Source organism: Camelus dromedarius, chromosome 33, assembly GCF_036321535.1.
Source record: "Camelus dromedarius isolate mCamDro1 chromosome 33, mCamDro1.pat, whole genome shotgun sequence".
Classification (NCBI taxonomy): domain Eukaryota; kingdom Metazoa; phylum Chordata; class Mammalia; order Artiodactyla; family Camelidae; genus Camelus; species Camelus dromedarius.
In genome coordinates, this window is record NC_087468.1 from 14,517,319 (window position 1) to 14,537,801 (window position 20,483).

A 20,483-nucleotide genomic window follows, 5' to 3' on the forward strand; every position below is an offset into this window, starting at 1 on the left:
TGGAGAACCAGTGAGCTACAGAGAGGTGGCTTCTTTATGAATTTTCATCCTTCATAGAGATGCTACTGTTTTGACACTTCTACTAATTTCATTTTCCTTTATAAATGCTTAAATTATGAAGGGCCAGAAGATAAAGTATTTCAATCTCCCACCTTTTAAGAACCATTTAGCCGGTCACTATTTGGTTTTTTGGTTAATTCCCACTTGTAAAAGTAGTTAATCAGTGGTATTTCTTTATAAAAGTGTGACAAGGGTTTCCACCCGGCTGGGGAGAAACTTGTTTCCACGTTAGCATTATAATAATCGCTCAGAAATCACTAGAGCATCAAATTTCTGTGCTTTTTAAGACGAGTTCCTGGGGCAAACTCTTACGCCTGTAACATCTGACGGAAGGTACACTGAATCCATAACTGGAGGATAATGCCAAAAAACTGAGTCCAAACATTATATGAATACTTTAATGCAAAATGCGGAACACGTAAAATTAGCAAAGCTTCATTTAAATTAAAACTCCATTTAACTAAAGATGGTTAACCCCAAGAATTGTACAGTAGTTGAGTTCTGCTCTGTAACGCCGGCCCTAATGCGGCCCGGCGAGGGCCGCACCGCTGGCTGCCGCTTCCTCCACTGCTCTCTGGGCCCTACGGGGCGGGGGAGAGGGTGCTCGGATGCAAAACAAAACGCCATCCAGATAACTGCGCGGTGATCCCTAATAGTTATTAACCCATTTGACTAAGCTGTCCAACCAAACAGCTGGGGAATAACTGCAGATGTTGCTCCAGAGCTGATGAGAGGTTTTGTTTTTACAGCTGGGTAGAAGCTCTGCCCTCGGGGAGAAGTCACAGTTTAAGGATGCATGTTCTGTAAATAGTTACTACATATACACATTTAGTGTCTGTAAACACTAGAAATATACATTAGACAGAGTACCCTTACCAGGTGGGTACAGTTTAAAAAAGAAGATGAGGTAACATGAATCTCAAAGTCCACAGGAATCCTGCCTGGAGAGTTTGAACAGCTGCCAGTAATTCGCTTCCAATGTGCAGGGTTAAGGCGTCTCTGGGGCCCTCAGGGTTTGCCAAAACCGGATTCACTGGCTTTCAGCATAGCAACCGCATCTTTCACTGCGTGGTAGATAACGTTCTTCACCTAGAAGAATGAGAGAAAATATGGTCAGTTTACCACTAAATCTAAAGTCGGTCACTAAGAATAAACTTTTCCCCTACCAATTTTATGACCATGATCTCGGATTTTAAAACTCCAAATTCAGTATGAAATGTTAATAATATTTTAAAGGCCTCCAGGCTCCTTTCGGCTAGTAGCACATACACATTTAAAACCCATGCCTCCTTTGAGGAACTTAAAGCTCGTTTCCTCCCTTCCTCAGGCTCTGATCTCACATGGCCCTGCCTCCACGGGAGAGCAGGAGAAGCAAGTCCCAGGATACAGTTCTATTTTTCAGAGGTTATCTATTTCCCTAGTTTTTCAAACATGGAATTATATGTTATATAACTCACTACTGAAAGCCCCTAAAAAACCCACCCTTTCAGGCCCACTTTGGATCACAGAGATTCTGTTCCGCTCTACCCAAGGCTGAGAACACTCCAGCATGAAAGGTCTTTGTTCAAGACCCCTGTCTGACAGCTGAGCCAGAATCAAAAGTCAGGCCTATTCATTTTCAATACTAAAGCCTTTCTTTTGGGGCACAGCCCCTTACAGAGTCTAAACAGTATCAAACTGAAATGAGATTTCCTTTGGGTTCATTCCTTCTTTGCCTAAGTAGACAGAACTAGACACAAAGCCAGTTCATCAAGTCACCGTACTGAGTGTGATGTGGCCAAGTTTGCTGATTATTCGTATAAGGTCGGTAACGGGCCATGAAGCCGGAGTCAGAGAAGGCCGGGAATCAGCGCTATTCTTACCTGTAATTTATCTTCATGATTTGTATGAGTCTGTGACAGATAGCGGAATTCCTGAGTGAGCCAGAAGCAGTGTTTAACATGCTCTGGGGAAACAAAATCTTCAGCCACTTTGATACAGCTGTACAAGTTATGAACCTGGAGAACGACAAGCCACGTTAGGAACACGTGCAGAAGTCTGCAGTGTAAAGAGAATAAAGAATAAAGTAATGGTTCCTGCCTGATGTGGCGCTCCTGCTGGGATAAATACCACGTCTCCAAGAAACTGCACGATAGCCCAGCCTTGAACTCCATACTCTTGATGAAGACGCTTTCTCAGGGATCGGTCTAGATACCAGCTCTGATCATGAATGGGATCGTGGTCTGCGGGGTTTTCTTGACCTTGCTCTTCTGAGACCTAGAATACATTCAAAATATTATGAAACCGAGCAACATGCTGAGACCCAAGGGGGGCATTCTGCCCCCTGAACAGTGTGGCAGTCGGTAACGTCAGGCCTTCTTCAATCTGCGCCCCTGCTGACAGAAAGGGACAACGAGTGCCCCAAGACGTTAACTGAATGAATCGAGAGATGGCTGAAAGAAAACGTGGCTTCTCTTCTGTCATTTCCTATAAACCACGACTGGCAGTCTGCATATTTTTTTGTAAATCCTGTGTTTGGACAATATTTTGGCCTTGACTTCTGAATGTAAGTAGTTAAGCTCCTTAGAAACAGGCTTGGCGTACTGCAGTTCTGAAAAACCTGTGTCCACTTAATAATCCCAAAGATGACTGTAGATTAATCTTGTTTATTCTAGACCCGGTATCTGTCAGCAGACTCAGGGTGACACTATCAAAGGAACAATATGGTGACCAGCAGGTTTTCCGGAAGAGTCAAATTATCCTTAGTCAGAAACATCTTGATTCAAACCAATGCTGGTTATGGACCCAGTTGGTACCAGGCAGCAGGCGAGGTGTGTTCACATTTATTCCTCGTGAACAACCACAGAGACCAGCCACCGATATCTGGGCGGCCGTCAGCAGCCCCAGTAGGAAACAGGCTGAAAACTGAATACACCCATCTTTCCTGCTGCCTACAACCTCCAAGCAGAACCCCTGCCAAACAACCTGCTAACTACTGGAAACCTGGAACCTTCCAACCCAGCATCCCTTTCCCATGGCCCTTCACAAGCTCAAGGCCACAGTAGGGCGAGACATCTTCCTGACCTCCCACTAAGTGAGGGAGGACAAACCAACACGGACTCACTCAGAACACAGCCATCAAGGGCGAAGGACTGACACGCACTTCTGAAGTGCACAGAGTTTCATAGCAATAAAAACAGATACTGCGTGAAGATCAGAGGAACTACCTTGAAGGTAGAGCACAGAAATCTCCAAATGCTCTAAAACATAAAACACAGACGTAGGAAAGACAAGCCCCCCTATTCTCAGAGGTGTGAGCCTGATCACCTAGAGACGGCCGCCCCCTGGCAGGCAGCTTCGGCCTGGCCAATCTGACACGCCCAGATTCGGCCTCCGGAGCTGGGATTACCCCCCGCTAACCCAGCGGGTCCTCAGCACACAGTCTCCTCTAATACTGCTATTCTGCATGCCTCTTGCCACACGCCAGGGGGTAAGGAGCACACCTTTTTAAGAAATTCTCGTATCTTCTCTGTGTCCTTAGCAGCGTATATGTGCCAGAGGGCTCCTGGCTTCTCTTTTCCTTCAATAAATCGCTTTATTGTGAGCTCATCAGAATCTCCATCTTGGATGGTTTTAAGGACTTCTAGAACAAGAGGAAAAGCAAGTATCAGACCACAAGCTCCAGCTCAGAGAGTAAGCCCCACTTTGTGCTCAGCACCCTACCTTCTTCTTGGTCACCCTGTCCTTTGGGAATTCCCACATAGACCATGACATTAGCTGCATCAGATACATCTAAGTGAAGATTTGTTGTTCCGTATTTCCGATCTTCTGGAGTAATTAATCCTGCAAACAGAAAATGCCTTATATTTACTGAGACACCAAAGCTGACACAGTCTTCCCCACTCCCAGGGATACTTGATCACAAAATTTAGAAGTTGCCTTTCTAAGCATGTAAAAGTAATAGAACAATATTTAATATTAAATTATTTTACTCTTTCAACTTTGATTTCAGATAATCTCTTATTAAATAATTAAAAATAAAAACCCAACTCCTACTACTAGACTTCTGTTTCTGGTGATAGGCGAAGTAGGTCCCTCCTGCTGAGAACAACTAAAAATCCTGGATGAAATTATTGAAAAGAAATTTTTAATAAGTCAATATGCTGGCAAGAAAAGAAATATTTAGAAGCCGAAACTAGAAAGCAGGACTCGGGAATGGCAGAGTGGACCACTGGGGCTGGGATTTGCCAAAGGTGTTTGCTCAACCAGGTGAGCTCGAGCTTCAGTTGTCACAGCCTAGGAGGGCTCTGGGGCAAGACGTCGGCCCAGGGTCCACGTAAGATGGAGAGTCTAACAGAAGCCCCCGCCCCCGCCCCCGCTGCGTACACATAAAGCCAGGACCGCAAATGACCATGTAGTCAGTATAAGAAGGAACCCTGTCCAGTGCGCTCTGTGGTCCCCTCAAATGTGAAAGAGAAGAGGTGAGCCAGAGCACGAGGCCCACACCGGCACTCATGGTCCGAGCGCTCACCTCCTACCCCAGCAGAAGGCTCCACTGGCTCCGCGTTCACCCAAGGCTCACCACGCCCACCCTGACATGAGGATGCGGCTTCCAGACCGGGCCGCGCAGGGGAGCCAGGCATGGGGCGGGCAAGCGGAGGCTGTCTCCTAACCCGCCAGGCCCTGAAGCAGCCCTGTCCTGTCCGGAGGCCAAGGGACGGCTTTCTGGCTTGCGGGGGCCTGTGGCTGTCAGAGCAGCTACACACAGGAGGGGGCGCCTCACAATTTCAACCTGGGGCCCCGGCCCTCGAGCCCTGCTGTGCTTTCCTTTCTTTCCCATTTGCTGAAATAATCAGCCCTAGGAGTAGGTGAAGCCTTAAATGTTGGGTGAAATCACAGGATATATGAGATTTTCTTTAAAATGCTGAAGGAAAAATATAAAGAGAGGAAATAATGAAACAATTACAGAAAAACTGGATGGCTGTTGTAACTGGGTAATGAGTATATAGGAAGTCACTGTACTAGACTCTTAAGTTTTCAGTGCATTTGGAAAGTATTTTTATAATAAAAAGTAAAAAAGTAAAATTTGAGAAGAAAAAAGCAAGTAACGTGATAGAAGGCAAATGAATGAAATGAACAATTACTGATGACGGACCAGGTGAAGCTCCAAAAGTCTGATTCTGTTTATATAAAGCTCAAATCCGGGGGAAACACTGCAAAAATATTCTGCAGGAATATAAATATATACAGTAGAATTACAAATGGAAGGAAACGATAAACACAAACTTCAGGATGTTGGTTACCACTGGGGCAGAAGGAAGGAGAGAGAGCTGAGGGGAGGCAGGGAGGTGAACAGGTCGCACAGCCTCAGCAGAAGCTGCTTGCTGGTTTGGCCAGTGCCAAACTGAGTACAAAAGAGTTGTGCAAAACAAAGGAAACGACACCTACCCAGCCGTCAGCCCAAAGTCCATCCAACCCCAGCTACGGGTGACTGCACACTGATAAAACCAGCCTCTACACTGAGGCAGCCTGAATACAGATGGACCCAAAAACAATGGTCCCAGGGAAAGGATTCCCAGAAAATAGAAAATCCTGTAAACAAAACACACCACAGACTTTTATGAAAAGAACATAAGCTGACACAGTAGGGGCTGCTGGGTGACAGTGTGCAGGGGCTGGAGGTTGGCTCCAGCCTGGAAACCAGGGGACCCGAGTCCTAGTCCCAGACCTGCCACTAGATGCTCCCTGGAGACCCTGATCAGGTCAAGGTCCCTTCTAATCCCCTCCAGTCCTGGTTCCCATCTGTAAAACCAGTTGGTGCTGCTGGAGCTGGACAGAGGTTAACCCCCTGATATTTCCAAAGAACCTTTTCACTCTACTCTATTTGACTGAGGAGTCACAGCTCAGTCACTCAACTTTCGAAAAATGACCGCTCTGTAATGTTTATGATAAGGTGTAAGGTGTTTGAAGACGAACACATTTTCATTATTTTCAGCCCCTAACTGCTTCCTCTGAATGGAACCACTATGTCACAAGTATCATAGAGTAACACTGCCATCTACTAGCGTCTGGGGGGGAAATCTGTCAAGTTGTTTACACCAAGCAGACTGTTTATTCTGAAAACCTCTCAGATAACCACTTCTGCCCCAACAGTGTCTGGAGAACATGGCAAAGATTGCAGAAGATTCTGTTCTTCCCCTTCCAGTCTGAGAGACAGGAGTTGGGATAATTATGGGAGGAAGGAGTAAATCAAAGGACTACAATTCAGCACTTTCAATGCTAACTTTAACTTAAGCAACTAACTACTACCCACCAACAGAGAGCAGAGCACTTAAGTGTAACAGATGCTAAAGCAGCTGGAATGCTAGCAGACTGACCTAAATGTCCAGCAACATTAAAAATAATGAATAAAATTACATCCATTCAATGATGCACCAAGCAACCATTAAAACGATCATACTAAAAACCAGTAAGCAATATGTAAAGATTTTACAGTGTCATATTAAGTGTAGAAAAGAAAAATTTTAAATGGCATGTGCCCTACAACTAGGAAAGGAACACGAGCCAATGAATGAGAGGAAATATGCAAAAATGAAGACGACTGCTGTGGCTGAGGGTTAGGACTACAGACATTTTCCAACTCCCCCCCGCAAAAATCAATGTTTCAAACATTTTAACTTGTTTTATTTCTGTGACAATTTTTCCAAGTTAGCCGTTTCTTCCTTACCATAAGCATTATACATCTTGGGACCCAGATCTGGCCTGACAAAGTAGTTTGGCAGCCTCGAGGCCAAGTTCAGTTTGCCATCCCTCCTTGTGTACTCAGGCAGTGGAATATTGGCCATCAGATCATCAAACCTAGGACAAGAGAACCATGAATTTGCAAAATAAGTGTGTGTTTCTCATACACTGTGGTGTTTGTTTCGTTCCTTCCACACCAAAAGGAACAAAAACATCTGTGCATGTGTAGATGCAGTCAGCTATCATTAACAGTATTAGGGTTAGAATTACAGTAGTTATGAACAAAGACATCTTCTTTCTCTCCTAGAGCACACATTTGTATCCAAATGATCTAGAATACTTCAGACAAAAGATCTGAACAATAAATTCCTGTAAGAAGTGGTACTCAGGGATATATTATTCATCAGTTATGAGGATTCTTTCCAAGGTTCAAGCTCAAATCAGGAAAATGGATCGAGCAATTGCACTGCCTTGCTGTCTAAAGGAATGACATGACTGCATCATCCTCGGTCCTAACACGTCTGATCTCACCGCTGCCTCCAGGCCAGCGCGCGCCGTCTGTCGGCCCTCCACTGGCAGAGCGCTACCATGGAAGCACGCGGTGTTTTCATTAGTCAGCCAGATCTGAAAGTCCGTAACCTCTTCATCTCACCACCTCACAAAGAATTTCTCCCTCAAGTCCAGGGCAGAGCCACCTCTGCCCTCCCCATACCCGTACCTGGAGGGCATCATGTCTCTAAAGTCTTCTCCTGGTGGCCAGTCCTTCAGTTTCAACACCATAGGCTCTTTTTCATTTTTCAAGCGGTCTGAAAGGTAACCGGAATTACTGGGTTGTTGCTTTTCACAACTAAGAAACAGACCAAAGTCAATGGCAAATTAGCACTACGATGCAAATTAAATTTATTTATCTCTGTAAAATCTTCATAACCTGATATATTTAGTACACATGTATTATTTTTCTCTAATATTCACCTCCTGCTAAGTGCCAAGCATTTTATTTCTACAGCGCCAAGAAATCCATTTGCACCCAGGAAGCAGCAAGGGATAGCAAAATAAAGATGGCCAATGAGTCTGTACTGGAGCCCTGTCTTTTCCAGATGCTTATTAAACTGCCACTTATTCTTTGAGATTTCGGCCACTACTCCCTTTTGTCTACAGGTGGTGTTCTGACAGACCCAGTCTCCTCTTATACAGTGTCCTAGAAGAAGTGAGCAGCTCCCTAACTAACACACAGCAATGCACTTTAATAATCAAAGGCCACAGATGTTTAGAAAATCCAGTTTTCTGGGGCCAGCATGAAATATAAATGACTTATTTTGCTCAGAGAGACTGAAGCTACCTGATGTTTTGTCCAGGGACTGGGGAGAGGGCCTCCCAGTCCCCATGCCCCCCCCTCGCCACTTCCCCACCTTCTGCCTGATGTATGCAGGGTTTAGTCAGAACTATTTTCCTGCAAAAAAGACAATTACCCATTGCAGATAATGCCAAGGAACCAAGAACCAAAGAACTCCAACTGAAAAAGATACACTGGTAGTTAGGATTAACGGCAGTGACAACTATTATTTCACATCTTAACCGTGTTCCAGTCTCTGCTAAAGTGTTCTAGCCATTTAGTCCTTACAACTAAATCCAACATCCCAGTGAGATCTAGCACTATTTAATATTCCTATTTTGGGCAAGGAAATGGACAGATGCGTGAGGCCATCCAGCTATTAAGCAGCATTGGCTTTGGGCTCCCCTCCCGCGGGCACAAGTGGAAGCACAGCATTTCTGTCACAGAATTAAAACGGGGACCCAGGTTTGACTTCAAACCCTATATTCTAGAGGACTAACATTTGTATCTATCGCAAAACCTAGTTTAAACAGGTGTGCGCTCCAGGGGACCATGCACAGGGAAACACAGGGTGCCAGCGGCATTTCAGTGTGGGCGGTGCACTGAGGATCTGGGCAGCAGAACCATCACTGTGGAAAGGTGAGCTGTGGGGGACTCTGGGCTGCCCTCACCGTCTGCAGGCAGGAGAGAGTATGAGCCCAGAAAAATTAAATTACAAGCTCACGTCCATGTCAAGTACACAGCAAGAGTCAGGACTGCAACCCAGACCTAACTGGAAGGCACGGTGGTAGCTGTGCCCCGAGCCCCCTTCAAGGACCTGCTGCCCAGACACAGCTTCGGGGTCCTGCCCTTCCCGGGGCACTAGCACCTAGAGACCTGGGAGGTAGGGGATAAAGGCCCTGGCTTTCCCCACCGCAGCCCCATCTGAGACAATGCGGGGCAAGGCTTGCCCCAAACTCCCTCCCAGACTGGCTGAGGCTTCATTGAGTCTGCACTGAGCTGACGCCCTTTCCTCCCCTCCCTGCTTCCTCCTCCTCTGTCTGACAGATGTTGACCCCCATCTTACATCCATGTGTGGAAACCCCATCACTCCCTATTTAAGAGTTGGCTATATAACTTTGTATAAAGTTTGATGGTTTGGGCCACAACATGTAAGTGGGTGACAGGAAATAAGGAAGCAGGTGATTACGAGGTGAAAGCATGTCTTATAAGAATGAAAATGATAACCGAGCAAACTCGAGTTACCGAAAGTCTAAAGAATGATGGCAGCATGGTGACAGGTGCCTGTGCTGAGGGGCTTCTTGGAAACAGCTTGCTGCCTGGCCAGTCCACAGAAAGGGCCAAACCTCAGCACCAGACACACACGCCTCCTTCCTACCACAATCCCCCGGCCCAGGTGAGGCAGGCGGTGAGCAAGGTAACTTGTGTTAAAGGGATACACACTCCCCAGCTCCTTCAGGTCTACGTATCTTGTTAAACAATAATTACAATTTAAAAAAAATCAAAAGGTTATGTAAAACCACCAGCCTGAGTCACAAGCCTTGGCTCTGGGCTCCCCTCCCAGGGGCACAAGTGGAAGTACAGCATTTCTGTCACAGGACAGACATGGAGCCACCTGAAGAAGAGGTGGCCAAAACCTCACCTCTCCAAGGGACTACAAAGTGAATTTGCCTCAGTTCAAAAGCACAAACTTTGTAAAAAGAAAAGGGAGGAGGATAAGACACTATTATAGACTCCAGAGTCACAGGAAAGGCTGTTGTTGTCCCTGAAGGGCCTGACTCCTGCAACTCCTGTGTCCCCTCCTTTCACATCCTCAACTCCCTTAGAAGGCCTTTAACACATACTTGGAACATCTTCAAATCCATCCCAGAAGTCGCCTACTGTGGCTCCTGTGATGATTTCATTGGTTCTGCAATTTACTAGGTCAACTTCCTGATTTCCAAACTCTTTCCTGAAGGATTCGGGTTTCCAGAGTTCCGTGTTCAATTTATGATGCACTCCTGACACCATCACTGGCTAAGAGAAGAGAATGAAGACTTTAGATTGAACTCCCCCAGCTTGGTCCCCACACCCGCAGCAGCCCCTCCTCAGACAGTTGCTGCTTTGTTCCTCTGTGCCTGATCCTCAGTCTCAGATCCCAAAGTGACAGACAGCTCAGGCCTCGGAGCTCCCACAACATTTCTTGTCTTCACCACTCATCGGCTACACACCCCCTGCTCTCAAACGACATTAGTGAGCTTCTAAGATCAAGGATCACACCTTCTGCCTCAGTTCCCATCACTCACGGAATTCCAACGCCAAGGCTCAGGGGCCAAGCAAGGGATGTGAAGGAGACAAAGTCAGGGGAAGTGCTCTGTCCAAAGAGGACATTGCCACTGGACCCTAGTCTGTTGTTACCAGGCAGGAATATGGCCCTGCGGTTGCCAAGTCTTTCGGTTATCCACGACAAGCCAGAAATCCTGACCTGTAGGCAAAACAGCCTAGCTAAAATATTGGCAACTAGTTCAATCCTTAGAAAACATTATGTAATCCAAATAAAAATGCTAATGGACTGCATTCAGTCTGTTGTCATCATGAGCAAATCTTGTTAGAACACAGGACTGAAAAAAATGTTTTCTTTGGTTAAATACATACATTTTTATATTTGGCAATTCCCCACGTCCTGGCCTTGGCCAAGAGCAAAGTGTTCCTTTAGTGAGGACTCTGTCTGGTCCTACGGTACTCCATGGCGCAGGACCACCCAGAATTGCCTTCGGCACAACATTCTAACTCATGGAAGAGGGACACCTGATTTTTCTCCTATTTTGTCTAATCCCCAAAACTCATCGGCCCTAGTTATACCCCCACTTCTCCTACTGAGGTTTACCACACAAGACTCACTGAGCCCACAACGCGCTCATCAAGAATCCAAGGATGACTGCTTGGAAGCAATCAAAACCTTATTGGAAAATATAGCTCAGGAATGTCTGCTGTAAAAAACAAGACTCACAGCCACACTCTTCTCTAACTATATTCACCCTAAACAATAAAGTACAAAAAAATGAGATAAAGTATAAAGTATACACTACTTATTGGGGCGGGGGGCGGTATGCGGGATGGGTTGTCAGAAGTCTGGCTGAGGCTCCGAGGAGGGGGTCTGACGCGGGCTGGGCTGGGGAGCGAGGCCCCTCCTACCTGCCCCTGTTTCCAGCACTCCCTAAACACATTCCAGTTGCTCTTGTTGTTGGGATCCTGCAGGCACAGTAGCCGATTGTCACACAGCCAGTAGTGAGGAGTGTCAAAGCCTAGAATGCTGGGCTTGATGGTCAGCCCTTGAGGCCTCTTAGATAAATCAGAGCAAGTCTTATTTTGCACCAGAGAGGCAAAGATGTCATCAAGGATTTTTGGTGTATTCTTGAGTCCATTTTCTGTCTGAATTTGAAAAAGAATACAAGTCTTAAATACGTCATTCCCAACCATCAAAACAAAAACCCATTCTCATAATGGTAGGCTGAATATACGTTACAATCCAGGAAAGAGTCCAAGCCAGGGCCCTCAAAGAGGTAAGTCCTCTTCCCTACCAGACACCACATCTCTCAGAAGTGGGTGTAGGAGGAAGTGTTAACAGGAGGAAGCGACCCAGCCCAGAATCACAGCCCCGTGAAGCCCACCCGCCAGCGATACAGTGTCTGTGCCCACGAAGGAGAGCACGGGATTCAGATCCTTCTTTCTACTGCGTTTCAGTTTCTCTAGCCCCTTCCTGTTCTGACTCTGTTCACCTTCACAAGGTAGAGTAACACATACAACAAAGAAAATGCATACCTTTCCTGTAGAGGAATTCAGAAGATTTCGGAGGAAACCAGAATTGTTGTTGCTTACAGGCGTCAAAATTGTGCTGTTAAAGGTGTGGAGGACTGTGCTGGATTTGCTCAAGGGGGGGAGCGGGGGAAGGCATTTGATTTCATTCTTTAAAATTGGCATTGTTGGTTGTTTTTCTAAAGACAAAATAAAAAACACCCAGATGGAAAAGCATTCGGAAAGGCAAATCCCTTACTAGTCTTCTATTAACAGAATTTCTTTGGAACTTGGTTTTAATTTACTGGAACCAAAAACCTTAAGAGAATTAATACCAATATATTACTGATTTAGACAAAGACTTCCAACTGCTATTAAAAAAATAAATATCCAATATCCAAGGTGATACTATGGTAAATGGTATTTTTTATTTGTTTGTCCCTGGTATACATGATACAGCTGATTTTTATAAATTAACATTGTAATTATCAACCTTGATAGATTTGTGTATAAATATAGATTCTCTCCGATTTTTCACAGGTATAGTCAGATTGTTTACGAACATCAGCAGTTTTATCTCTTTCTTTCCAATCCTAACACCTTTTTGTTTGTTTGCCTGACTGCAATAGCCAGGACTCCAGCACAGTGTTTAATAAAATAGTGAGAACAGGAATCCTTGTTGTGCCCAAACACAGAGGGAAACTGTTAAAAATGATTCAACTCATTAAAAAATTCAGTCATTATTTAGGACGTTTGCTGCTAGTTTTATTGCAGAAATTCATTAGATTAAGGATGTTCCCTTCTGTTTCTAATTTAAAATTTTTAGAAAATAATTATCAATAGGTATTGAATTTTACTTTTTGTGTCACGAGACTCTTTCCCACTTTTTTAATGTTAAAACTACACCTGCGTTTCTGAAGCCCTACTTGGTCACCCTGTATAATTCCTTCATTTATAATGTTAAATTTTATTCACGTTTAAGTGTTGTTTAGAATCTTTGCATGAAAGAAACTGATCTGCAATTTTTCTTTCTTGTAACATAGCCAGAAAGCAGAATCATCTAAATTCTAATCCAACTACCTGATTCCAAACCCATGTTCTTTATACTATCATCAAGCATCTTGACCGAGGCAACAGCACCGATGAGAAAAATAAAGCTGAAGCCAGACATTCCAGTTTAGACAAAACAGGAAATATATACAGGGTAAGGAGAGAAAGGCAAAAGTCGCCACTGGAACAGACAAGTCTCAGCCCACTCCTTTCTTGCCAAACACAATCCCGACCTCACCCAGAGCTCTAGCATCAGCAAAAGTTCTCTCCGGCGCTGCCGGCTGCAAACACCTGCGTTTGTGTCAGGTCTCAGGGTGACTACGGGGAACCACTTTCCATTCCATGCGACTTATAACCACTCTGCTCTCACAAGAACTGAGGCTGCCAAGTCCCTTTGGGAACAGACGACAGTTCTCAGAAGCCCGTAGGAAACACTCACCCTTGTTTTCCTTGTTGACGTTCCCGCTGGTCAGGTCTGCCAGCCAGTTCAGAGGAGATGTGCTGGCTGGACAGGCAGGCCTCACGCTGCCGACCGGCTTGGAGGCAGCTTCCCCACCCGCAGCCGGTGGCTCCAACACCGACGGGTTCTGCTGGAGCACAGAACCAAGAGTCGATTTTTCTCCAGCTAACGAAGTCTGTGTTAAGTACAAAAGAGTAATTTTACACAAACTGAAAAAATGCATTTTCCTTTTCTTACCTTCTCTCCTAACTGCTCACCAGTAAGAGATAAATACTCAAAACAAAACCACCCAGCGGCCCTGGACATCACCACAGATGCAGGAATCTCGCGACAACAGAGCAGAGCCATGAGGTAGGAGAGCTTTTAAGTTTTTAGTTTCTGAGTGTTACTAGTGACAGTGTAAGACATGTTAAGAATTTAAATATAGCACGATGTCCACCCCCACCCTTGCACCATCATCTCATGCTCACTTGTATCCCTATCACTCCACCCACCACACTGCTTTAAAATGCCCACTTTGTGCCCACTGTGCCTGTGAACTCACCCCAGTATCCTACACAGGCACTCCACACCCAGCGGCTGAGTGAGTGAATGAACAAATGAGGCAGGGTAGGAAATACAGCTGTGAATTCAGAAGGAAATGGGATGCAAAAAAAAAGAGAAAATGCTCCTTTGATTTTAGCACAGTGTAGTAGGCTTTAAAATGTGATGAACAGCTCTATAAAGAACTCAAACATAAACTGGAAAAAAAAAATTGACAGAACACTCCACTTATTTTTCTGTCACTTAAAAAATTGCCTTGACAACTTAGCTAGTGAGTTTACACATATATAGGAGGGAAAAAGAATAGTCAAATTCCAGTTGCGGCCCCAGCCGTGCTCCACGTGCGATGTGACTCTGAGATGCCTGATTACCGGCACTGTGTGCTGTTCCCCTATGACTGATAAGGAAGTTGAAGCACATGTATCAGTTCACTTGAGCCAAAGTTGTGCAACTAGAAAGTGGCACAAAAAGAATTCAACTTCAGCTCAGACTCCAAAGATCACAACTCTTCCACGTATGCTGCCTCTGACACCACAGCTTTATAAAAACGTAAAATCATCTCTGGTTACTAAAAATGTGGGGTACAGTGTGGGATAATGATTGCTGGGGTGAGGGAGAGGAAGGGAGATAGTGGGGGAGGAAGGTATGATGCTGGAGGTGAAGGAGATGCCAGCAGGAAGAGGCACGTGAGCAACAAGGAAATGGACATTTTTTATGCTGAGTGATAGCTACGTAAAGGTGCATTTCAGTACTATTTCCTTCAATTCTTTATATACAGTATAGGTAAAATATATTTAGTAATTTAAAAAATGTTAAAGCTTATCTGAATAGTTTTAACTCTGTAAAACATGAGAAGTTTTAAAAAACCCATACAAATTTGATAGCAGCTTATTAGGCAGACTATGATAGAAGAGGTTTTTGCTTTTTCAAGGAAAAAAAATTAAAAGCCTACCAAAAGAGGCTACAGAAGAGGTCCGTGAAAATTGAGAATGAGTGTATGAGGCATCACATGAAACATATGAATTAGCTCTTTCCACTGACAGCTCTCCCCATATTCCTTTCAAATATACTACAGAAATCTTTGGGTTATTTGAAAACAGACAGACAACAATCACGAGGTTGGTGAATCTAGCATAAACAGTAATACCTGTTTTATGTCTTCCTTTGAGGCTGGCTTTGAAAAGAGTTTGAATTGCCTGTGTGAACAGGGACAGTTTGCCTTTATTCCCCATTTTGCTCTTACAGAATGAACAATGTCTCCAACATCATAGAGGGCTAAAAAAAGGGCACAGGCAAACATCTGAACAAGGATGTTAGGTACTTTCAACCTCAACATTACAAAGCAGAAGCTGATATTTCCAACAGGATAACTTTTTTTTTTAAAGCAGCGTTTTCTTTTAGGGCGCTCACACCCCTCCTTTCCAGCCTAAGTATGCCTTCCCCCAAAGTGCACCATTTTCTTTCCTTCTACAAAACTGTAAGACCTTAATCAAAAGCTTTGGAGCATTATTTAATACATTTTTGGACAACTTATGGTACATACTAAAAGTAAGCAAGTAATTACACTACACAAAGTAAGAACAAGCTACCAGCCCTGTGAGTTAACCAAAACACAGGGAAAAGAGAATCGTTGCACCACATGAAATACCTTTGCCAGGAATGATCTGTGTAGGCATGAGGTTCTCTGGTTCATGTATCTGACTCTTCACACATCTCAGCCAAGAGAAAGTCTTGTAGGCAGCACCTGCAAATAACTGGTTTGTAGTGACTGCTCTTCATGGACTCTGGCCCCCAAACCTTCGGAAAGCCATCAACCATAAATCAAAGACAGGCTTAATTTAAGAGTGTAAGGGGCTTGGAGAAGAATCAAGTCGGTTCTCACCCTGTTGGCAATTCTTCCTCTTCATCCGGTAGCAATCCACGCACACTCCAAACCCACACCGAGGACACACCCAGTGCAGGTTGAAGATGGTGGTGTCACACACATCACACATTTCTCGAACACCTTTGACAGCTCGCTTCCAAGCAACCTGTCCTACAAAAATCAATACATCACTTAGTCCTGGGGAGGAGAGAGGAGCTGATGTCATCTCCCCCTTTCACTGGAGTTCCCACTAACTGCTCAGCCTCCAGAGTCCATCTCAAATGCCCTCCCCGCCACAAAGCTCTCCTGGATTCCTTCAGCACTCCCATGATTTTGTAGTTCAGACTCAGGCCTGTTTACACTGTATAAAGTCAGGTGCAGTTTTACTTCCCTCCAGGAGACTAAACTCCGCTCAAGCAGAATCCCTGCTTGGGCTGTGCCCCACCCCCACCACCCCCTCATCCTACCCTCCAAGGAGCTCAGCACACCGCTGGTGGGTAGAAAGTACTGCTGAGTAAATCAATGAAAAAAAAAAACAGTGGTGGTTACACAAGCTGGAGTTCAGATCAGGGAGTGGCGGTTCTTCACCTTCTCAGTCATGAGACCCTCTGAGATTCTCTCCAAAGAAGGGAAAAAAACCTAACAGATACACACACCCAACCTTCAGTACATTGGTCAGGTTATTCACAGATGCCCTGAATCCACTCAGACCACCCATCCAAAACCCCAGGGCACTCAGAAAACCTGGAAGGAGCAGCGCATTAACTTAGACGGGGCACAACAGTCTAAAGTCAGTTCCTTCACAGGCCAGTGTCAGAAATTCGATTTTGTTAGAGCCAGGAGTGAAGAAGCGACAAAGGACTGACTCACACTAACCAAATATCCAGCAGACTGAGGCACAATCTAGAATTCTACAAAGGAGCATTTTTCTGTTCCAGTGGTCATGCCTTGATAACTGGAGGGAGGGGCAAGGACATGGTACCCTCCCCCCAGCATGGACGAGTGCCAAACAGGGCATCAGAAAGCTTCCAGGAGTAAGAGCAAAGGGAAAAAATGTTTCTGGATCACAGAAAAGCCCAGTGTCTGCTGGCCAGAAGGCTGTTTCTTGTCTGTCTGTCTCTCTTCAACAAGACAGGATCAATACTGTCCTGTTCTTGTTCTACGGAGAACATCTTTTCCTAATCCAGTCAGTGGTTAATCTTCTTCCTTCAGACCAACCATGAAACAGATCACTAACTTCAGTTTACTTCAAATTAATCCAACTGCTGACCATCATTTCATTATCATGTAAAAGCTCAGTGCACATGCATAGAGCTCCAGGCATTTTACAGATGAGATTTTATGAACTTCACCTTGCTCACTGGATTAAACTGTTTCATTAGGGAGCAGTGTTAGATCTCTGAACCACCTATGTAATGATTATTTGTCACTGAAAAGACAGAATAAATGTATAAAGGTTGAGACCTGCTTCCTTATCTCAGGACTGGAGGGGACCTGCCCCCTCTAGGAAACCCTTGTGGTGGCATCTTTCAGTATCACTCAGAGAGAGTTCCTCTCTCCACCTGACCAGCTTGTCACAGAGGAAATAAAGAGGAACAGGATAACCAAATAGTCAAGGAGGAAAGGTTAGTTACATCTTCAAGGACACAGTTTCTTAATTATGCTCTTAAAAGACAACTATCTGTGTTTTTTCAACAATTCACAATGTTCAGACGACTCACCTTGAGCAAAGAAAAAATATCAATAGTTTAAAACAGCCCTGCTGATTCAGGAGTGAAGCTACTAATATATTCCAAAGTCCCGTTTCCATACTCCAATCATCCACCTCTAGACCACTTACTCAAGGATTTTTCTTTAAGTCTATTACTTTTACTTAAATGTATGTAATAAGAAAACTTTTGTATCCCTACTGAAAATGGAAAACCAGCATCACTTGTCCTAAATAGAAGGTTACAGGGAAAACGAACTTTAATGCAACTCTTGACTTATCAGAGTCTCTCTCACCCCAATAGAGCAGAACGAGCCTAAAGCTGCTGGTTGCGTCAGTAGGACCGTGGCTGCCCTGAGCTCACATTCCCCAGCTCTGAATTCCTGCTCCTGGGAATGCCCCAGTTCCCATTCCTTGGACTCTGAGATATAACAGTATATATATTTAACCAATATATTATTTTTGTGCTTAAGCTAGCTTCAGTAGTTTCTGGAAAGTACAACCAAAATTCCCAAGACCAGGATGTGTGGATGTTTGTATTGAAACATACTTGGTTATACAAAACCTGAAAAGATATCTACCAGAAGAATGGAAAAGCTTTACTTGTAACTTTCAACCATTTGGGAAAGATAAAATGATAGAAGAAAGTATGAGACTTAAAAAGACAGATGACCCTGGGTGCTTCTGGCTGGAATCTCACTTGGAGACACACAGACGGAGGCGTGCTGTCCTCCCAGACAGCGCATCTCGGCTGTCATGAGGGAGTTCTGGCTCTAATGTGTTACCCATACTGGTCTCTGTGGTTTACCTGGTGGCCAGATTGATGTGAGTGCTCTCGGAGAGCAGAGGCCACTGCACATGCCCAGCTGGAACCTTCAAGTATTCCCTTGAAACCTTGACTCGAACGGAACCATTTTCACCTGAGCTTGCTCCCATACTCCTGCCTGGGACTCAGCCTTTCCGGACTCTGGTCCAGTAGGTCTAGGTTACAGCCTGTCCATTCTTATTTTCTTTGAACTTTCTTGATTAAGAAACTTTTTCTTAAAATAAACCACCTGAGGCTTCACCCGCCTTTGCTGAGCCCACACTGATGGTAAGGCTATGCAAATTCCACCACCACCTCATCTTTTACCTTAACAAAAACGGAGTCCCACTCTTTTACTCATTGACACAAAATAAACCCCACAGATAGGCCACTGACTCTGATGAAATCAACAGGTAGAATCTGTTATAAAAGGAAAAATGCAATCTTTTTTACCAAAGCCATCCAAACTTCTGGGTGAAAATGAAATCCATACAATTAGGACTTAGGTGTCATTTAGAACAAAAATCAAGTTGGACTCAAAAATCCTACCCCCTAAGAGATGCTCTTACTGTGTGGCTCAATAGTTGACATAGCTTCCTTTTCAGAAATCACCATTTGACAGAAGTGGTCTCCAATGTTGGCCAGGATATACTTTGCTGTGTCCAAATCAGTCCCCACGACATTTCTGGTTAAAGGCAACCACAAGCCAATTGCTTCACTGTCATACTTGTTTGGTGTCAGGAAGCCCTCTACCCGCAACACGCCATGTTTGTTGAACTGTAACCTAGAAGAAGTGGGAGGAAAAAGTATGTTATAGACACAAAACATTGATTTACATCTTGTTGTTACTATTTAAATGTTATTTAGATCAACACTTCCTTCCCAGTTTTCTATAATCTCCATGGCTAATTACAGCCAATTGCTACTTGTAGGCAACATCCGTAGAAAGATTTTTTTTAATTTCCAAGTTTTCCCCCAAAAGACATGGTGCGGGGGAGGGTGGTGGTAGGAGGAGGTGTGCTCTGCACATGAACCAAGATCTGCTCATACTGCCCCCAAGGGAAAGCTACTGAACCTGTCTGACTTGGGACTTAATTACACAGACAATCACAAGTCACCACAGAAGTAAACTGGTAACAGACAGAAGGCGATAAATAATCTGTCCAGATTTGAATAAAACTACTGCTTCAAGAATAATGCTCAGCAAGAGAAGACCAACCCCAGACACCAGGAAGCCATGAGCACATGGATCCCTGAGGCATTCAGCACTCCTTGGAATCCTAGCTACAAACTACTGTGCAAGCTCCTGGAATGAGAAGCAGCGTTAATATGGGCCTCGGTCTTTAAGAAGGTGGAGAAGAAGCAAAAAGCAGAGTATTTTCCCAGTACTCTCTTTCAACATCTTTGACATTTGAAATATTTTTCTAAGCTATGTATTAGTTTTAGGTTTATCTGTCAATCTGTATGTCAATCTAGCTGGAGACACGGAAGTAGACATAAAACACCCAGTTTTTGGCATCACTGGGCAGCTGCTGAAACTCTTTGAGTCTATGAGACACACATAAAGTTGTGCCTGAGAAAAAGGATTTGTCCAGAAGAGAGCAGAAGGAACTGGAAGGATATTGGGAGTCGCATTAACAGATGCAAATGTATTTCTAGGGGTCCAAAGAAGGGATGCACATTTTTGATTGACAGCCAAAATTAGAGAGTCATAATTCTCAAACAAATTTGGAAGCCAAGTCTAATGGGGAGGAAACAGCAAACAGGATCTGGCAACCGAGTTTACCATTGAAATCCTGCCCCCTCCAATCTCAACTACAGAATCTAATGAGAAACAAACTTGATGAGACTAATGCCAGCCTCAGTCTTCACTCTAAATATCAGGAAAAAAAAGGCTCTGCTTTTAAAATTGAGATATTCTTTTTACCAAAGAAGTGAGTTGGTTCTACTTTCTACTAGACTGGCTTCTGCTACGTAATACTAAGCAAAGGCATTTTCCCTTCAAAGAAGTAAAAAACGGGAAAACAGCTAAGTCATAAAACCAGTGATTTCTATTCAGTCACAAAATAGTAGTTTTTTTAAAAGTTCCAATAATATTCGAAAGAAAAAACTAATCACCCCCTCCCTAAAATGCCTTTGAAACTTAAACCAAAACTAATCTCTCAT

The 20,483-nt window shown here is 44.3% G+C and overlaps 1 protein-coding gene across 2 annotated transcripts in view; it reads right to left on the reverse strand.

The window, feature by feature from the left end:
* Positions 1–442: 442 nt before the first annotated feature.
* The window catches only part of KDM3A (lysine demethylase 3A), a 47,736-nt gene continuing 27,695 nt past the window's right edge, over positions 443–20,483 (reverse strand). For both annotated transcript variants that reach the window (XM_031441303.2, XM_064481939.1), the window contains 15 exons: positions 18,887–19,101; positions 15,823–15,975; positions 15,589–15,684; positions 15,088–15,215; positions 13,377–13,572; positions 11,915–12,087; positions 11,288–11,524; positions 9,958–10,129; positions 7,499–7,586; positions 6,767–6,897; positions 3,763–3,882; positions 3,543–3,682; positions 2,140–2,316; positions 1,923–2,057; positions 443–1,149 (listed from right to left, as the gene is read on the reverse strand). In XM_031441303.2, coding sequence (XP_031297163.2) covers positions 1,069–1,149; positions 1,923–2,057; positions 2,140–2,316; positions 3,543–3,682; positions 3,763–3,882; positions 6,767–6,897; positions 7,499–7,586; positions 9,958–10,129; positions 11,288–11,524; positions 11,915–12,087; positions 13,377–13,572; positions 15,088–15,215; positions 15,589–15,684; positions 15,823–15,975; positions 18,887–19,101 — 2,242 coding nt within the window. In that variant the 3' untranslated portion in view covers positions 443–1,068. The remainder of the gene's footprint in view (positions 1,150–1,922; positions 2,058–2,139; positions 2,317–3,542; positions 3,683–3,762; positions 3,883–6,766; positions 6,898–7,498; positions 7,587–9,957; positions 10,130–11,287; positions 11,525–11,914; positions 12,088–13,376; positions 13,573–15,087; positions 15,216–15,588; positions 15,685–15,822; positions 15,976–18,886; positions 19,102–20,483) is intronic.